Source organism: Diuraphis noxia, unplaced genomic scaffold (assembly GCF_037042655.1).
Source record: "Diuraphis noxia isolate RWA-SAM2 unplaced genomic scaffold, SU_Dnox_SAM2 contig0001, whole genome shotgun sequence".
Lineage (NCBI taxonomy): Eukaryota > Metazoa > Arthropoda > Insecta > Hemiptera > Aphididae > Diuraphis > Diuraphis noxia.
Genome location: NW_028301711.1, coordinates 41,044,433 through 41,062,850, shown reverse-complemented (window position 1 = coordinate 41,062,850; position 18,418 = coordinate 41,044,433). Strand labels below are relative to the sequence as shown.

At 27.3% G+C, this 18,418-nt stretch overlaps 1 protein-coding gene across 1 annotated transcript; it reads left to right on the top strand.

Moving 5' to 3' along the window:
* Positions 1-421: 421 nt before the first annotated feature.
* Positions 422-11,891, top strand: LOC107161519 (pre-mRNA-splicing factor CWC22 homolog). Its single transcript, XM_015507951.2, has 11 exons — positions 422-652; positions 2,673-2,727; positions 4,102-4,324; positions 4,399-4,527; positions 4,621-4,815; positions 5,941-6,082; positions 6,153-6,299; positions 7,842-8,059; positions 10,852-11,132; positions 11,202-11,303; positions 11,361-11,891. The coding sequence occupies exons 1-11, from the start codon at positions 577-579 to the stop codon at positions 11,401-11,403; spliced, it is 1,611 nt and encodes a 536-aa protein (XP_015363437.1). The 5' UTR covers positions 422-576; the 3' UTR covers positions 11,404-11,891.
* The last annotated feature ends 6,527 nt before the right edge of the window (positions 11,892-18,418 follow it).

Here is an 18,418-nt window from a genome sequence, read left to right as displayed (position 1 = left end):
AAACCAAAATAATAATAATAACAGCAAGTAAAACGTCGTAATAGTAAGAAAAAATATTGGGGACCCACAACCTGTTGGGTAAGTACGCATGCGCGCGTGACTGATGGAATGCGAACATGGTGTGGACGCATCAAGGTCGATTTAGGAATCCGTCTACAGTATTATTGTTGGACCCTTCGGCCCCCACCCAGTCATTACTGAATAATATCTACACCCTGTTTAAAATGTCACCGGCACGAATCGTGGTTTTTAAGGTTGTCACCGCAAACGAATGGATATGCGTGTGGACATGGGTCTGCCTTATCTCCATTCTGAGTGTCGAAAATATGTTCCCGGCGACGACGACGACGACGACAACGACGACGGTCGACGGCGCTCTCTGCGGCGCGCGCCGACCTGTCGACATAACCGCTGCCAAACACCACCAATTGCCGTGCTCCTATTTACTCGCCACCGCACACTACAACATTAGCAATCGCGCGCCATCCGTAGCACGTTTTTCGTTGTCTTGCTCCCGAAAGCGGTCTTTCTTATCCGCTCGCATTCATTAGTAGTGTTATCGTCATTGTTACTGTAATGTTTGACATTTATTCTTCGGACAACGACGAGCCACAGCTCAATATGTCGGCTTTCCTTAGCCGCGGTCGATATTGTGAGTATACGACATATTGTCAATAATAATATAATCATGTATAAGTAGTATAAATAGTATAATATTAAAGGTATATTATTTCTCATCGCCGAAGTCACATAAGTTAATTAATTATTGTTATAGGATTACTTATTGTGATCTATACCAGGTTGTTGATTAATTGTTACGATATATATATATATTTTGTTACGATATTGTTTACCACTCTCGTGATAGATATCTTCCTGCCAAATGCCATATCAGCTACGACGATTGCGTATACTAAACGTTTGTATGCCTAAAAAATTTTTTTTAGGTTAAATACGCATTTTAAGACCACCGCGGTCGACCGTGTTGTTATCACTGCATAATAGGTTTTGTATCATTTTTATTGATCCGGTATCGTGATTATTACAGATTTACGAAGTTCCATGTTTATTCCTTCACTTTAGTTGGACATTAGTCGACTTAATCAGTGGCATTATCACTTGTGTACTTTATTATATTAATGCATTGGCTCAAATACACAAAATTTTCTGAGAGGATTCAGTCTCGTTGTTTTTTTTTTAAATTGTAATATAGCTCTTTAGAAGAAATTTGAGAGAAATGAATTAAGTATAAGAGTGACTTATAATAAGTCACTCTTGTTGTATCATTTGAGAGCTTGTTTAAATATTAAGACCAATTGCCTTCCCCATATACCTTAAGTTTTCCTATTCGCACATTTCGTTGTACCTATGTCCTATATTTACTATTTTTCGGGTATATAGAAACTTATTTAAGGGATTCGTGTTGTTTTTCAATGCAAATGTTAAGAATATTATTTTTTTAATTTCAATTTATCTTCAAACGATTGAGTTGGCCATTTTTGTTATTAGAACCGAATTTCTTCATGTGAATTTTAAATATTTAGGCATTTGTTTTGATGGGATTATATAGATATAATACATTTTCATAATATTTTACGAACTTGTGTCAACTTATGTACTATATAATAATGGATGATTTTTTAACAGTAAATACCTACTCATTATCTTTAAAAATAATTAAGGTTTTTCAAAGTATATTTTTTCATTTAATTACTACATTTTTTATCGCTATAATGCTTCTTTTTAAATGACTACATGCATTTTTTATTTCAAACCAGAAGCAGAATAATAAAATTCCGAGAATTTTGTTTGGTACATATATGATATAATCGATTTTGAACCTGCAGCAGTTAATTGGTTTTAAGTATTTAAGATTAATTTAAGTTAATATCCTGTTGGAGGATTCTTCGTCCTATGAAACATTTTTTCTTTCATAATATTTATCAGTGTAGTCCCTATTATTTTTCTTATAATTGTAACAGATTGTAACAAAAAATTGAAAAATGAGTGGAATACTGGCAAGCTCTATAAGTGACCCCAGTGGATGGTTTATTAAGCTCGTAACTTCAGCTACATTTTTTCTTCTCTCATCATCAAATAATATACACAATGTGCATACGCATACCTATTAATGTATTGATTGTATTATATAATGTTATTAAAATAAATAATAAAAAGATAAGCGTAGTTGTGTAAAAATATTTTGAAATTATAAGTATTACTACAAGTTTATAATCCATGAACTAATGGTTTAAAACTAAATTTTTAATTTAAAAATTTTTCGAAATACATTTACAATCAAAATTAATGTAAATACATTTACAATCAAATATATTTATTTAATTGTCAATTTCATATCTGCCAACAGCACATTTTTTTTAATTATCTATTTGTTTATATGAATGTTATATTAAAAAGATACAAATTAATTATTTCTTGGTACCATGCATAATTTTCATTTCCAACAAAAATTTAAAATAGTATATTCATTCATTTTCTGACTTCTAAAAGCATTTAGTATGAACATCAAATTAATATAATTCACTATAATTTTTGATGTTGCGGAATATACTAATCCATTTTTATAATTTAACTCAGGTCTATAAAAAAAAAATGTATCCTTATATACCATACTTTTTTATTAACTTTAATATTATAATATATATTTACAGATTCGAAAATAAATAAGGCAAAAATGAACGACATCGGTAAAATGAACGAATTTAGGTAAGTAAAAAATTATTTTATTTTTTGATTAATTTTGAAGGGCATTTTTATATAATACGGTACCTAGGTCATTCGTGTAATAAAAATTGCAAGACACTCAAACAGATACTAAAAAACTATCATGTTCTGTTTTACAAAAATACCTACTTACTTCTAAAGAAATTTAGGTTAAAAGGTGGTGTTTTTTTTTCTTACCTGGGGCGCAAAATTCTTAAACACGTTTCAGCAAAAACCCATGGTTTGAAGAGTATTTAATTTTTTTTCGGTATACAATTATTTTCTGTCGAAAGAAAAATAACAGTTTTCAAGCGAATATAGCAAGGATGCCTTGTTTATAATTCACATTGTGGCCAATTAAATAATACATTTAAAAATGGGTTATAAAATATAAGATTACCTAATGTATTTAAAAAGGTCATGTTTTATCATAAATTATTAATGCGTCCGGTATTATGAGATTTAAATAATAAGACTCTGGTTTCCCAAAGATCAGGCATTTGTGTCTGACGTGTAGTATCTATTGTGGTTTGAACACCAAGACAAGTGTCATTTTTGATTCTAAGCGAGGAATGACTTAGAATGATGTGATTTTCTGTCTGTTATACTTATTATATTTTGGGGCAGACAATTTTCTTGAATATTTAACATTGCTAGTGGATTCTTGTAGAAAATTTGATCTTGTTGATCATAAAATAAAAAAGAATAATTGTAGACATCTAATATACCAATATATATTTTGAATTTTCGGGCTATTTATTTTCAAAATTTTTTTCTTATGTAGATATAATTTTTGTTGTTGTTTCAAGAGTTTCAAAATTTAACACAATATTTCTCAAAGTTTATTTTTATATTCACAAGCATAAAAAGTGTATTTTCATTAATTGAAAACTTAATCCTCACCTACCATTGTTCAAAAAAATATATATTGTCTTATAATTGATTTAAATATCTACTTATGCATAATTATGAGTGATTATTGAATTTTTATCATACATAATATGTATCCATACCTACTGCATAGAATTAAGACGACATGATTTTTTATACATATGTAATGCTTTGCGATATAAATGGTCTAATCATAGATTAGTATTTCCAGCTATTATTAATTCAACATAGGTATGTGTTCATTTAGTCAATAGACAGTAGTCTTATTAATCATATACAGGTGATCAATATACATATCAAATAAAGAGTATTTTTAATAAATTATTAGAGGTATTTTGACTTTTATGGTCTGTTATTTATGGTGATCATTACACATTTTTTTTCAAAACAAATATAACTGCAGGTTATAAATTATAAGTCAAGCAAAAAAAAATTAATTATTAATAATTATTATTGTATATTTAATCAATTATTTTATTATTTTAGTTTATCTGAACAGTCAAGTAATTGGAATAATTTAAAAATCTCTATTGAAACTGCAGTACAAAAGTTAAACCCAGGAAATATAAGACTTACGAGTACAAAATTGTTTGAATTAAACATTATACGTGGTAAAGGCCTGTTGTGCCAGTCTATCATGAAAGCACAATCAGATTCACTCGAGTTTACACATATATATGCAACATTGGTTTCTTTCATCAACTGCAAAGTAAACAGTTTTATTTGTTTGTTAAAAAATAATGTCACCCACTAGTACTTACGAGTGTTCTTGTATACATTCAGTTTCCAAACGTAGCAGAACTGCTTCTGATAAGATGTGTTTACTTATTTACCAATGCTTACAAATGCAAAGAAGAGTATAAGTGTGTACCACCAGTTATATTTATTGCACATTTGGTGCATAACAATGTTGTAAGTTATGCTAATTAACATAATATTGGATTTGAATAATGTATATATTTTCTAATATAAAATTCTAATTTTTTATGTCCATTGTTCATCCAGGCCAAAGACTGCTTGGTATTAGACATACTGAAAATGTTAATAAAAACGCCAAATTTACATTCAATTGGCATGGTAGACAAAATTATGAAAATATGTGGTAAAAAATTGAATTCGAATCTACAGAATGAAAATGACTTAAAATATTTGTTTAATACGTTGCAAAACATTTCACAAGATGAACAGATTGGTAAATCGGTAAATAACTACTTTTATACCTATTTACTTATTAAATGAAAAATGAGATTTTAATCAGTTCAAATATTAATACATTTAGTTTATAGTTTATACCTTATAGTTTTCAATATTAATTTAAAAATATTGATTGTTTAACTATATTTGCATACTTATATTATTCATTTTTGAGACTTAATATTATTTTAATATAAAATTTATTTTATTATTACTTATTTATAATAAAATTTCAAAATATTTAACCGACATAATTATAATAGAAATAGACAATTATTGATAATAATTGTTTTAAGCTGAAAGCCATTTTTTGACTAGGTCCCCACATTTGATATACTAATTACCTATTGTAGTGTGATTGATTAAATGTAAAATTAACATTAGTAGTTAAAAATTATAATAACTATCTGTGTATTGCAGGGGTGGCTGGTGGCTCACATGAATACGTCTACGATCTGCATGGATAAATACAATGATATTAAAAGTTATAATTTTTATTAATGCATTTTATAATTTTCTTTATTTTATCTTTAATGAGTAAATATTGGTTTTTTTTTAAATAAGACGTGAGCCACAATTTAATCACCCTTGGTATATCGTTTAACTATAGGTATTAGTACCTTAATCTTATAGACCAAGTATAAAATTTTATTCAAAACATAATTTATTTCATCATCAGTGTACCTATGATTCTTATAAAATGGCCTTACAAACATGACTTGGTTAAAAAAATTACCAAGTATGGAATTATATTTGCTAAAATTATTATTTTTTAATTATAAAGTCATAATATACACATATATATATACCATACTTGTAGTACTTTAAATTATGAGAGAGTTTCATAATAACTATCAAATTTTTGAATTCAATTATTTTAAAATTATTAAACTTAATGAGTACCTACCCTAGATAGCTAACTATTATAAATTAAGAGAATTTTGAATCTGTACTTCTTTATTTGGAACCCTTATACACCCTGATCTGTAGTCTGTAAACATAGATTCTACTACTTATTGCTATTCAGCCATTTAAAATTATTTGATATGTGTAACCAGTAGGAATTTATAAAAAAAAAAACTAAGTGAAGTATGTGAGTTTATTTTAAATAGTATCTTACTTGTATTTTAGGTTCAATGTTTAGCACTAATTGTATTGTCAACATACCAAAATCATTTGGAAGACGAACAGCAGTTTGATTTAGTAGCGCCTCATAAACAGTATACTCATTCATTTACTTTAAATTGTAAATACAATCCACAGTATGAACTAGGTAAATTACATTAATATTTATTTATTATTCACATTATAATAACATTGTTTCACTATTTATTTTTCTTTAGATTCTTTTGTGTATGATCTGGACTTCAAATTGAATGAAATTATTTTTAAAAATAGTGCCAGGCAAATACTTAAAGAAAAACGTAAAGTTTACTATTTTGCAAATTATGATTTTGATGAAAATATGGCTGATGACGAAGATGATGGTGGTAAGAATTTAAATACCTAACTAATACGAGTAGTAGAGCCCTAAAATATATTAAACAAAAATATTCTTGTTTCTTTACATTTAAAATATTAATTTTAACAAAAATCATGTTTCAATCATATTATTAAAAATGTTATAGAAGACTCCATTTAAGTCCATCTAAAACTATTGAGAATTTAGCAGTGCAAGAATAGCAGTCAACTTAAAAAACAGTCATCAGTTATTAGAGAATGTTAGACAACTTCCTAAGTTTATTTAGATATTTTTTTGACACCAGAACATTTCATATTTTGCACTAGTATTTGTAAAAGTTAGGTAACTTAATAAATGTATAAAAAAATATTTTATTTATTGTTTAAAGTTTAGCATAAAATATTTGTTTCTAGTTTCAAGTTTGTAGTAGTCATATTGAATATGCTGTAGGTACGGGCTTGGTGCGATAGGTTTTTATGTATGTTATACATGAAAGGCTTGTGGGTTTTGGGATGTCCATGATGATCTCTAAAGTAAAATTAAACAAATGCATAATATTTAAAACATTTTAATAACATAACATTTGATATATCAATGTTTTAATGTAAAATTAATTTTTAAAAATCAATACAACTTTTAAATATGTACAATTATTTTAAATATTTAACTTAAATATAAAAATTGTTTTTGTACATTAATAAATAATGAAGTAATTGTTGTTTTAGATATTTTATATTTATCATTTTATACTTTTGTGCTAATGCAGTGAAGAAGCAATGTAAAACTTAAAATGTACTTACTTTCAGTTATAAAGTCTGAATGTTTTCAATACTATTTACAAACAAAATAGTTCTCTAATACTAAATTTAATATTTATTTTCCATCATTAATTTCAATTATTATTTTAATATTTTGTTCTTTTAATTTCATGTAACAAGAACTGAGTGTTGGCTGTAATATTTGATACACTGACAACTTTAATTCCTCATAAAGTTATAATCTCTATTATAGTATCTTTTCCTTACACCATAGCAGTGATTCCCAACGTGGGCGCTACCGCCCCCTTGTGGGCATTTTTTATTTTGAAGGGGGCGTTTTTATGAGGGGGGCGCTAAAGGGGGCGCTCATCTATCATTAAAGTTTTTTTTGTTTATAACTGATTGTAATGAAATGTATAACTGCGTAGGATAAAATACCTAATGTAATCCACATAATTATGTAGGTATAATATTTATAGACACTTAAATAATATCAAATTAACTATCTTGACAGGTACTTGATGTTAGGTTAGGTTTTAAATTTAAAATTAAAATTAACTTAATTGTAGCGTTAAAATGTTAAATGATATTTTGTCTTAAATTAAATAGCTTATTAAAAAATAAAACGTTTAAAATTTTAAAAAATTGTTGGGGGGGATTGGGGTGTGAGATTTTTATTTTAAATCTAAAAGGGGTGTTGAGTAAAAAAAGGTTGGGAAACACTGCACTATAGTATAAACATTATATCTACATAACATGAGTACATAATATATAATTAAATACCTATGTTTAATTATTATTTGTTAACACAGAGCCAGAAATGAACATCTTATCATTAAGTAATACTATAGCAATAAAAAAAGCTATTAGTATAATACTAAATTTGAATTTAACCCCCTTTGAGGTTGCTCTTGAATTATTGAAAATTCAATTGATAGATGGTCAAGAGGTGGACCTGTGCATTGAATATTTGGATTGCTGTTTTGAAAATTGTGGTGTATACAACAAGTTTTTTACCGACATAATTCAAGTAAAAATTCTATTAAAAATGTAATAATTCCCTTAAACTTTATACTAATATTTGTTGTTTTGTATCTATTAATATACTCACAGTTTAACCATACAGATACAGGGACAGATTGGTATATAAATTTGGCACGGGAAATCTATACTTATGTTGGCACTTTATAAAAAACATATTATACGCTCCAATTTAGTTACATGAATATATTTATTACTAATAAATGAATACATTAATTTTTTAACACGTTGGCTAATATTTTAACATTTTAGAAGAAGGTAGTGGTACTATAGCTGGTAGCTACTTTATTGATTATCATTATATTGTCATCACTCATTTATATCGGTATCATGTTATCTTACGGGATACTAATATTTGTAGTCAAACCACGATTTAGGGTTAGTATTATCTGTAGACTACAACAGTCGTGGATCAAACACTGTTCCCGTGTTTACAAGTTACAATTGATAAAATCCAGTATTAATAAACTACAGTCTACACACGTTGAATCCAGTGAAAAAAAGTGCATAGTCAAAAAAAAAAAAAAAATCATATACCCAAGACTTTTGCATCATAAATATATGAGATAATGAATAAATGTTAAGTACATTTTCAAACACATTTATTCTATCTCAATTATTTGTTTATTCTGCTAGAAGTTATTTCGATAAATAAACATGTTCGTTTGTAACTATACTATTTAATAAACTTCCATTAGGTATAAATGTTATTTGATTTGTTTTGTAAAAAGGTCTTAATTATTAATTTATAAATACAACACATCTTTGCAAAGTAATCAAATTATTGAGATACAATAAATTTAATTTAGTTAGTATTTATTTATGATATCACAACTTTATGATGCATAAGTCTTATAAACGACTAGATTTTTTTCGACTTAGCACTTTTTTACATGGAGATCGACGAAGTGTTTTTTTGTGGATATTAGTAATTTTTTTATGAAATATTTTATGTACCGACATATAATATGATTTACAGGTTTTTATGTTTTAATTAATTAATCATATTATTATTATATTTGTTCATTTTATATATTGGATTTTTTTAAATTTTTTATAATCATATCCAATTATTTTTTGTATTATTATAAATATAATATTCACATCTTTAACCCTTTGAGACCATCGTTCAAAATTTTATCTATTTAACAATAATTAACGATTTATAACAAATTGTATTTTATATTACGGTATGGCGGTGAAATAGTAATATATACATCAACAATGATAATCGCCCGAACTAATACGACAAGATAGGGTGCAGGTAGGGAACCGCTGCCCAGTAAACAACGTTTATGTATATAGAGGGGGTAATACGGTCTCTGGTGCTGCTACGTGAAACGTTATTACTAAAATGGTCGAACACGATATCTTTTTGCTTAAAAATACACATTTTTGCTAATATATTTGGAGTTTTTCAACAATTTTTTTTTTTTTAATGACAGTGGTAAAATCTGCACATCATGCCCGATCTCCCGATCTATTGATACCACCAACGGACTAATCTGTCCATTCATTAGCTCTGTAGTCCTGGATAAAGAAAACGGGAAAATTTAACATACATTTAATGGGCAAACTCTGGTTCGTGTAATATACTACGGTCGTGACCGATTCGTTTTTTTTAAACTTAGTTTTGCGCCACTACCATAGGCGCAATTTGGGGGGGGGGGGCTTGGACCCTCCAATATTAAAATTAGCCCCTTCAAAAATTTATATTTAAATTGAAGTATTGAATCCTTGATTAATTATCTAATATACATAATGCAGTAACCGTCGTTTCAAGAAAAATTTTTCTAAAGTTTAAATCTGGAAACATGAAACAAGCCAATGCAACAACATGATGTTAGACCTTAGTTACCCGCCGTATTACGAGAACAATAAAATTACTGTCTAGTGTCTTATTAGTGTATATATAAACTGTTATCATTATCTTTAACAATTCCAATTAGCTCTGCAACATGTGAAAGATCATTCTCAGCAATGAGAAAGATTAAAAATTGGCTTCGAACATCTATGAATCGAGATAGATTTACAAATTTGTCATTAATTTATATAGAACGAGATTTATCAAATGAATTGTCCAACGAAAAAATATTAGATACGTTTGCAATTTCTAACCGAAGGTTCCAATTATAATAATATACTTAATAAATAAATATATATTACATCTATTTACCTAAATGTTGTTATTTTTTCATACAAATATTTTCCGCTTTATTAATAGATGCATTATAATTTATAATATATTAAATGTGGGAAAGTGGGTGAGAAAAAAATGAAATTGCCATAGAGTCCCCCCACGGGTCTGTTTCATTTAAATATGTTTAGCCCCTCCAAGTCAAAAACTGAAATTGCGCCTATGGCCACTACCGTCGCGCTGAATAGGTCTTTAAATCTGTTGAGTATTCTAAAACAATAGTAACACTACAGGAGAACCGGCCCAATCCGTGCCTGTAATCAGTGATTATATCAACTATTAAAAATAAAATGTATTGGAAAATATTTAAATAAAGATGTATATTATTATCTACATTTTATATTTAATTTTAAACTAATAGTTTTCCGCTATAAATACCATTCATTGAAGACATGAGTATTATTATTTTAATAAGAAGTTATAAATATTGTAACTTAGTCGCAATGTTTATTACACGTCATGTTTATTTTGAATGATTTAGCCATATTGTGTGTATATTGAATGACATTGACAAATAACAATGTATAGACTATAGAGAACCTACTTTGGAATACCATTGTCATGTTTTTTCTAATTTTTTTCAGAGTTTTTGTCTAGTGAACCCTTTAATAGCTGGTGCTCTAGAATTCATTTTCATGAAGCGTGTGTCCGCTATTCATCTTGCAAAACCGAACAGTTTAAAAAGCCTCGCTAAATTTTTTGCGCAACTTTTATCATCAGATATAATTTCTTGGCAAATATTTTCAGCTGTTCGCTTGATTGAAATCGAAAAAACAAATTGTGGTACAGTTTTTTTAAAAACGATGTTCGATGAATTGATTTTACTTATGGGAAACGATGATTTAAAAAAACGTATTCTACATCCGTGAGTATTTAATTTTTACATACGTAATTGAGTTCCATATAGTTTATAAATATTAAACTTATATTTTAGTTCCTTACAAAGCTCATTTATTGGATTGTTTCCGTTAAATAACCGCGGTAATACACTACTTTGCTTTAATTTTTTCGCGGGTATTGGTTTGTATGACGTAATGTGAGTGTTAATCTTTAAAACCATATTAATAATTTATTAATAATATCTTTATTTTAGTTTTAAATTCAGAGAATCTTTATCAAAAGGCGTAGCCGTTTAACTATTCTTTACGACTGAAAACTTTTTCCTATTGATTGCAGTGAGAGCAATCTTAACAACGCTATTCATTAAGTACATAATTAAATATTGTATTCTAATTTAAAAATATCTTATGAGTTATTATGAAACGTTATCTATAATATTTTTACAATATATTCAATCTAAATATTTTAACAATATTTATTAAAAGTTTTTTTTTATAATTTTTGTATCGATTATTTCAATTAAATTTAAGGAAGTTGTGAATAGGATGCATTTGTTATTTTTATGGCTATCAAAGTAATTGTCATTACGACAAGAGTTATGCCACCTAAATAAAAAACGCATCCAATATTGGTTATAACCTATAACTTATAATGATTTAAGAATTAGCGCATATAATTATCTAATGTTAGGATAAATTTAATGTTCTATTAATTAAAAAAAATTTAAAATACATCTTATTGTGCATATTTTATACATTATACATAAACTGATTTTTTATTTTTATTTTTATTTTTTCAATCAATAAACAGTTTACTACAAACTACAAACTGGTTTAGATTATAATATCCGATATCAAACGAATAAGTATTAAGTAAGTACTCGATTATTTTCAGCTTGGCTAATGTTAATGGGACCATAAGTGTGCGCATAAGATAGTCAGAGTAAGCACTTGACTAATCTTCGAAGTTTCTAACTCTCTCAATATTCAAAATCATCATAAAATCTAAGCAATAATCTAAGTAGGTATACGTTTGGAATAAATTAACAAATAAATATTTACAACTTAGTGGCGAATTAGAATATATCAATAAATATATTATATAACGTATGTGTGGTTTGACTACCCTACCGGCAATGTCTAGGAATGCTTACGAATGGGACTACCATGACATAATATCACGTAATATTATTTTGAGGATTTAGGGACTGCAGTATTGCCAAATAAGGGAAATATTGGCTATTTTTGGTACAGGGTACAAAATAATTTGGGGCCTTTATATTTTTTTTTATAATATAACTAAAATTAGTTATTATATAAACGTCATAATAATTGATACATATTAGTAGGTACAATATTTAGAACTGGTTTTATTGTATACCTTTAAATAAGTTTATCTATATCAAAAAAATGATTTTATGCAGAGTAGCGTATTGGAATAATAAGTGTTGTAAGTTGTAAAATGTTATAAGTTCTTGCAAATTTTTTGTGTATATAGTTGCTGGTGACACTTTATTAGGCCTCCCTTATCCCGCCAGAGAATAGGAGTGGCATCATAACTTAATCTAGTGTGTTCAAAACTATAAATATGTCTGACGGTATTAAGTACTCTTAATATAATTTTTAACTCAAAAAAGACATACTGTTTATTGTTATCATAGTGTATTTTAGTCAAATCTCCTCAAATTTAATGTTTAAGCAAGTTTCCACTTTTTCGTTAATTTAGAGTTGAAAGTTTGCAAGCTATCAGTGGGTGATACAAATATAATATATTCATAGAATTAAAACTATTATAATAATAGATCTCTCATTGGTATTAAATGTGAATATTATGAACTAATAGTAGCGTTACTCACTGTGACAATGTAGCTCTTTACACGACGTTACACTGCAAAGTTAGCTAGTGCGCAGTCGCCTATCGATTGGATTACTCTCGGTCCTTAGACGCCCTGCACGATACCAAAAACTCCAAGTTAAATACAGCTGCCACTGCTATCCTCATCTGTTGTCATCACCAAACCAACAACTACGTTCAAAAAGGTAACATTTAATTTTAGTTTTACACTTTTATATATTATATATATATAGTAATATAATATAATAGCCTAATAGGTAATAATATTACACCATAATAATACACTAGATATACAATAAACTTGTGCCAGTTTCGTGATTCAATCATCTGTGTACAAACACGATTTCAACTCATGCACAAGCTAAAAAATAACTGTTAATAATTATTATGATAATGACGATAGAGGTTACATGCATGTTTAAAAAACTTTGAAATTTGTCACTTGTTGAACTATGTTTATGCCGTAGTGATTTTATCTGACATGTATTTTACAACAAAACAATAAAATTGATCGCAATAAAAGTTTATCTAAATATTATTTTGTCGTAACTTATAACAGTTACCATTTTCTTATAGTAGCTATTCAATATCATTATAACATGAATAATTAATAATAGCAATAATTTTTATTTATTTAAAATATAATATATTTTATATATCTATTATATAATATGTGTATGTGCATAAAATATATCTACTCCTTTAAGTCTTTGTTTGTGATGTAAAGGATTAGAGAGTCAAATAAAACAAAAGAAAACAGTTTTATTTTTAAATTCAATATTATTAGGTATAGACATGATTAACAGAATAAAGAAAAAAAGTATAACAGAAAAGACAACAAATAACATCGAGGTTATTATCATTTATTCAACTTAAACATAGATTATTTTAATTTCTAGGTATTTAAAACAAGTAAGATTTATTAGTAAACTAATCACAATTAATGTAAATAAAAATATATTGTGAATAATTATATTGATTATAATAAATATAGTAATAATAAAAACCCAAGCCTACCAATATACAATAATATATATAACATAATATCTATAATTTAAGCTTAAATGTTCAACTTGCAATGTTAAAAAATAAACACAATGTCACGAATAATATCTTCTATAAGTATACTGTTGTTTCTATAGTTGATAGTTAAAATTATTATTATTAGTATTATTATATAGTAATAATTATTATTTAATGCTTTTGTAATTTTGATTTTAACGACTAGGGGTTAAAAACTAAAAGCGAATAAAGTGCTAAAAAAGTAGTCCATATTGTTACAATTTGTAATATGGTTACGCCGATGAACAACGACCGTAAATTATTATTATTGAAAGATAGTTTTTAAGGAATGACATCTTGAAACCTAATCTAACATCTAGGTGAATAAGCTGGTTTGAAAATGACCTCACGCAGCCGCGATGACGCATGTACACTTTCATCCGATCTCAGGCCGCGGATCAATATACTTCACCCAGCCCCGTCGTAAAATTCCCCCCCCCCCCTGTCCGTGTCTCGTGTAAGTAAAATATTCATTTGCTACGCACGCGTTAAGTCCAATATATGCTCTAGTCCCACCCGCGGTGGACCTTTGGAATGAACGTGAGTGGAGGTGGGTCGTGAAATTACCGCGAAGTTCGATGCCTGTACCCACCGACGGGCGCTGCTGGCTAACCCGGACCAACCCCTGGATGTGATATGATAATATCGACGTTCACAGGGCTGTTAGAATTTGCTGCGTCAGCAGGTCTAAAGGTTACATGTAAAAGTTTAAAAATAGTGTAGAGCAGTTAGAAATTCTTTGTATGTGCACGTAAATTTATTGGTTTCGTGGTAAGTACGTTATTATCAATTTATCGTATTGTTTAGGTATTAAATAAATTATATTTATGTAATTATTATTGTTTACTTGAAATATTATGATATTGGTATCAACTATCAAACTTGATATATATTTTGTATAATAAATATTAAGCCCTAAATAATAAAGATATAGTGATAGTAATTATTAAAACATACGAAATCCATATTATTGCTTTATTTTGGGTGGTTTGCGTTTGGGCGAGTTTGTAAAAATTGTAATGAGTTTGGGTTAACTTTTTGAATATCCTGTGATGTGTTTTACAGTATTTTATCAAACTTCTCATTTATGTGATATTATATTATATTTATATATAATATATAATAAGTGACATTATAATGAGTTCACATTTCTTATGGTCACGCAAATTGTATAATAATAATACTTAATTCTATACTTATTATGTAAAGGTTGATATAATAATACAATATAATATATTATAACATTTGATTTTAACCACTATAATTTTTATCATTTATATACGTACCAACGTCATTTATACTTTTATTGTACCTATTATAGTCGCTCAAATACAATGTAAGGAACTCGCCCAAACACATTGTTTGTATTAGGTGTATAAAAAAGAAATTCAACCAAACAAGTGATGTTTCTTTACTTTTTATAAAAAGCTACTATGCTAGGTACTAAGTAAAATTTTAAAATTAAATTATTTATTCTATGCATTTTATTGAAAATTGAAATTGTATACATAATGAAAGACAATTTATTAAAATTGATACTAAATAAATAAATAATTATTAACTAATCAAATCAATTGTATACAGTTTTAACCACCTACTTAATATAGTAGTTTAATGTCATTGTGATCTTAAGTCTAAACTATAATAAAAAAATCGTAAATATTTGATTAAAATTACAAATACGTAATTAAGCTATAGGTAATATTATTTATAACAATGAAATACGTAGTTTAGATATTACAAAATACAACGAAACATCTCCAATGTGCCATGGCTTGTGATAATTGCATGTTATATATATATATAAATATTTATAAAAAAATCGTAAGTCATGGCTTTATTTAATTTTTAATTTTTAATTTTTTTTTTTTTTTGGGGGGGGGGGTAGGTTAGGTCAGGTTTACAATGGATGGAGAAGTATTCTAAATTTTTGAACTTACATTTTTCGTTTGTACTTTTCGATTTTACTTCATTGGTAAAAATTAATTTTAAAATTGTATTCAAATATAGAAATATCATCGGTAAATTAGCTATCAATAATATGAATACATTATAAATACATATTAAATAATAAGTAAAAATTAAAATTTATTATGTTCACCTACCTCCTACGTCATATAATAAATAAAACAGGCTACTTTTAAAATAACCATAAATCTATGATATAATTTCCCAAAATGATATCCTGATATCCATTGTCCTAGCAAAAAAGACACGATTGGTACAACTCTTCGTTATTTTGGTCGTAGTTATGAACAAATATGTATTTACCATAGTACTATTTATATAGTATAAAATAAACATATTTTAAAATAATCATCGAATACAAAAATGTTTAAGTGAATTTTATAATTAATAATATTATCTTTCACCATTCACCATATGAAACAAATGAATAGTTTATTAGCAGGGCTAGGATTTGTATGCAACAGTATGTTTTTTTTGCGACTTCTGATTGTTGATTTTGTCAGTAATGTCAACGAATCACCTCATGATGAGATAAATGGTGGTGTTTTTATTTTGCATGTTTTTGCATATTTTGGATAAAATGCATATATTGAATAAAATTAATATTATTGCATATTTTCATTATAAGAATGCGAAAAATGCATGTTTTATAGTATATTTCGTAATTAATATTTATAATTTAATATTAATACTTCGTATTTAATTCTAGCTCAGCTGATTAAAGTATTAAACTTGATTTTTTTGTCAAACACAAATTTTATTTTTATAAATACAATCCTATGGTACAATAGGTATGCGATTAAAGATTGAATAGTTTGACGGAGAGAGATAAACACAATTAATAAAAGTATGTCGGTCAATATAAAATCTAAGATAGAAATTAAAATGCATACTTTTGCATATTTTGGTAAATAAAATGCCAAAAAAACAATTTTTTATTGCATACAAATCCTAGCCCTGTTTATTAGTATATAATATAATATAAATAAAATATTACATAAATTAGAAATAGGGTATGATCACGTATTGTTAGTTATTTTGAGTGTCGTCGTTAAATTCTATTGAATCTAAGAACAATTTGGAATGACCAGATCTTTGAACTGGAATCTAATGCACTTTCAAACTTGAAATTTTTATTTTTAGAATATTTTTCTATTTTTTTTTTATCATTTCAACATTGTTATTAACTTCTGACATTTAACATTTTTAGTTTTTATACACATATAATTAATTATTATTTTAAGTTTTGTTTTATTAATATATCTTATACTTTCTGTATACGCTTCGTACTTCATTGATAGTATCTTTAATTAAAAATATTTTACACTTGATAGATTTTTATATTTTTTAAATCTTGTTATTTTATATACCTGCTTATATTGGGGCATATGTGCTGAATATTTTGAAATTTAAGTACGTATTTTGAAGTATTTGAATGTATCCAAAAACTTATAATTCTCTTTTCAGATAGTGTATAGATGATAAATAACAAGCACTTTTATACTCTTTTCCACGATAGAAAGGTATCGTTTCGGGCATATGGAGGCCGTATTTAAAGGGGATCTACAGGGTACTGTTGCCACGGGTGGCTGAGCAGGAGAGGGCGGCTAATTTTTTTATAATTTAAATTTGTATTTTGTATAAAGAATTATGAGGCGTATTTTTTTGTTGCCCCTTGGTGTCAAATTCCTAAATACGGCCCTGGACATATGGGATGTCAACAAATTGTGAAATCTCCTCCATATAAACGTCGTTGACGTATAAAAAAAGACAAAGATTACGGCCGACGCATCGTTACGGTTCATATCGGTGAGCACTGCAGTGCACCTCCCATTCTTAACTTATATGTTTTTACTCAATGCTCGGTATGCCTTTAAAATCTATGGTCCACACTGTGATAGCGACCCATCCCATTAGGTATCATAATGTATATGACATAGACTCTTCATTTACTTCATTAAGCGAATCCCTGTTGACAATTTATATATTTATCATGTAAAAAGTAAATCTACCGTTTCGCTGCTCATTTTTTAAAAATCACGTAGGTATACATAAAACACTAAAAACCCCTATGCTATTAGCTTGAAAAAATATAATATGCTTTCAAACCTATATTATCTATTTATCTACATTGGCGTGTCGATTATATTATGCCCACTTAACAATGATCATAAAATATTATCAATGGTTTGAACGAAAGCAGGAGTCGACTGAAATACATATTATTAGTCATAGGTACATACTGAGTTAATGATTGGGAAAATCAAAAAATATTATTATAACATTATAGGTATTATACTTAAATATAATTATGTATGTTTAGATAACCACCACCTGGCTACTTAGTGGAAACGAAATCAACTGATATAGAGTATCAAATTCATATTAATAATTCATTTGTGACCATCGTGAATATAGAGTGTGGAA

Bases quoted from the DNA above. Each gene is read 5' to 3' on its own strand.
- LOC107161519 (XM_015507951.2), top strand. From the start codon at position 577: ATGTTTGACATTTATTCTTCGGACAACGACGAGCCACAGCTCAATATG. The intron at 4,325-4,398 runs GTAAACAGTTTT...GTATACATTCAG, and splicing joins TTTCTTTCATCAACTGCAAA to TTTCCAAACGTAGCAGAACT. The intron at 6,083-6,152 runs GTAAATTACATT...ATTTTTCTTTAG, and splicing joins CAATCCACAGTATGAACTAG to ATTCTTTTGTGTATGATCTG.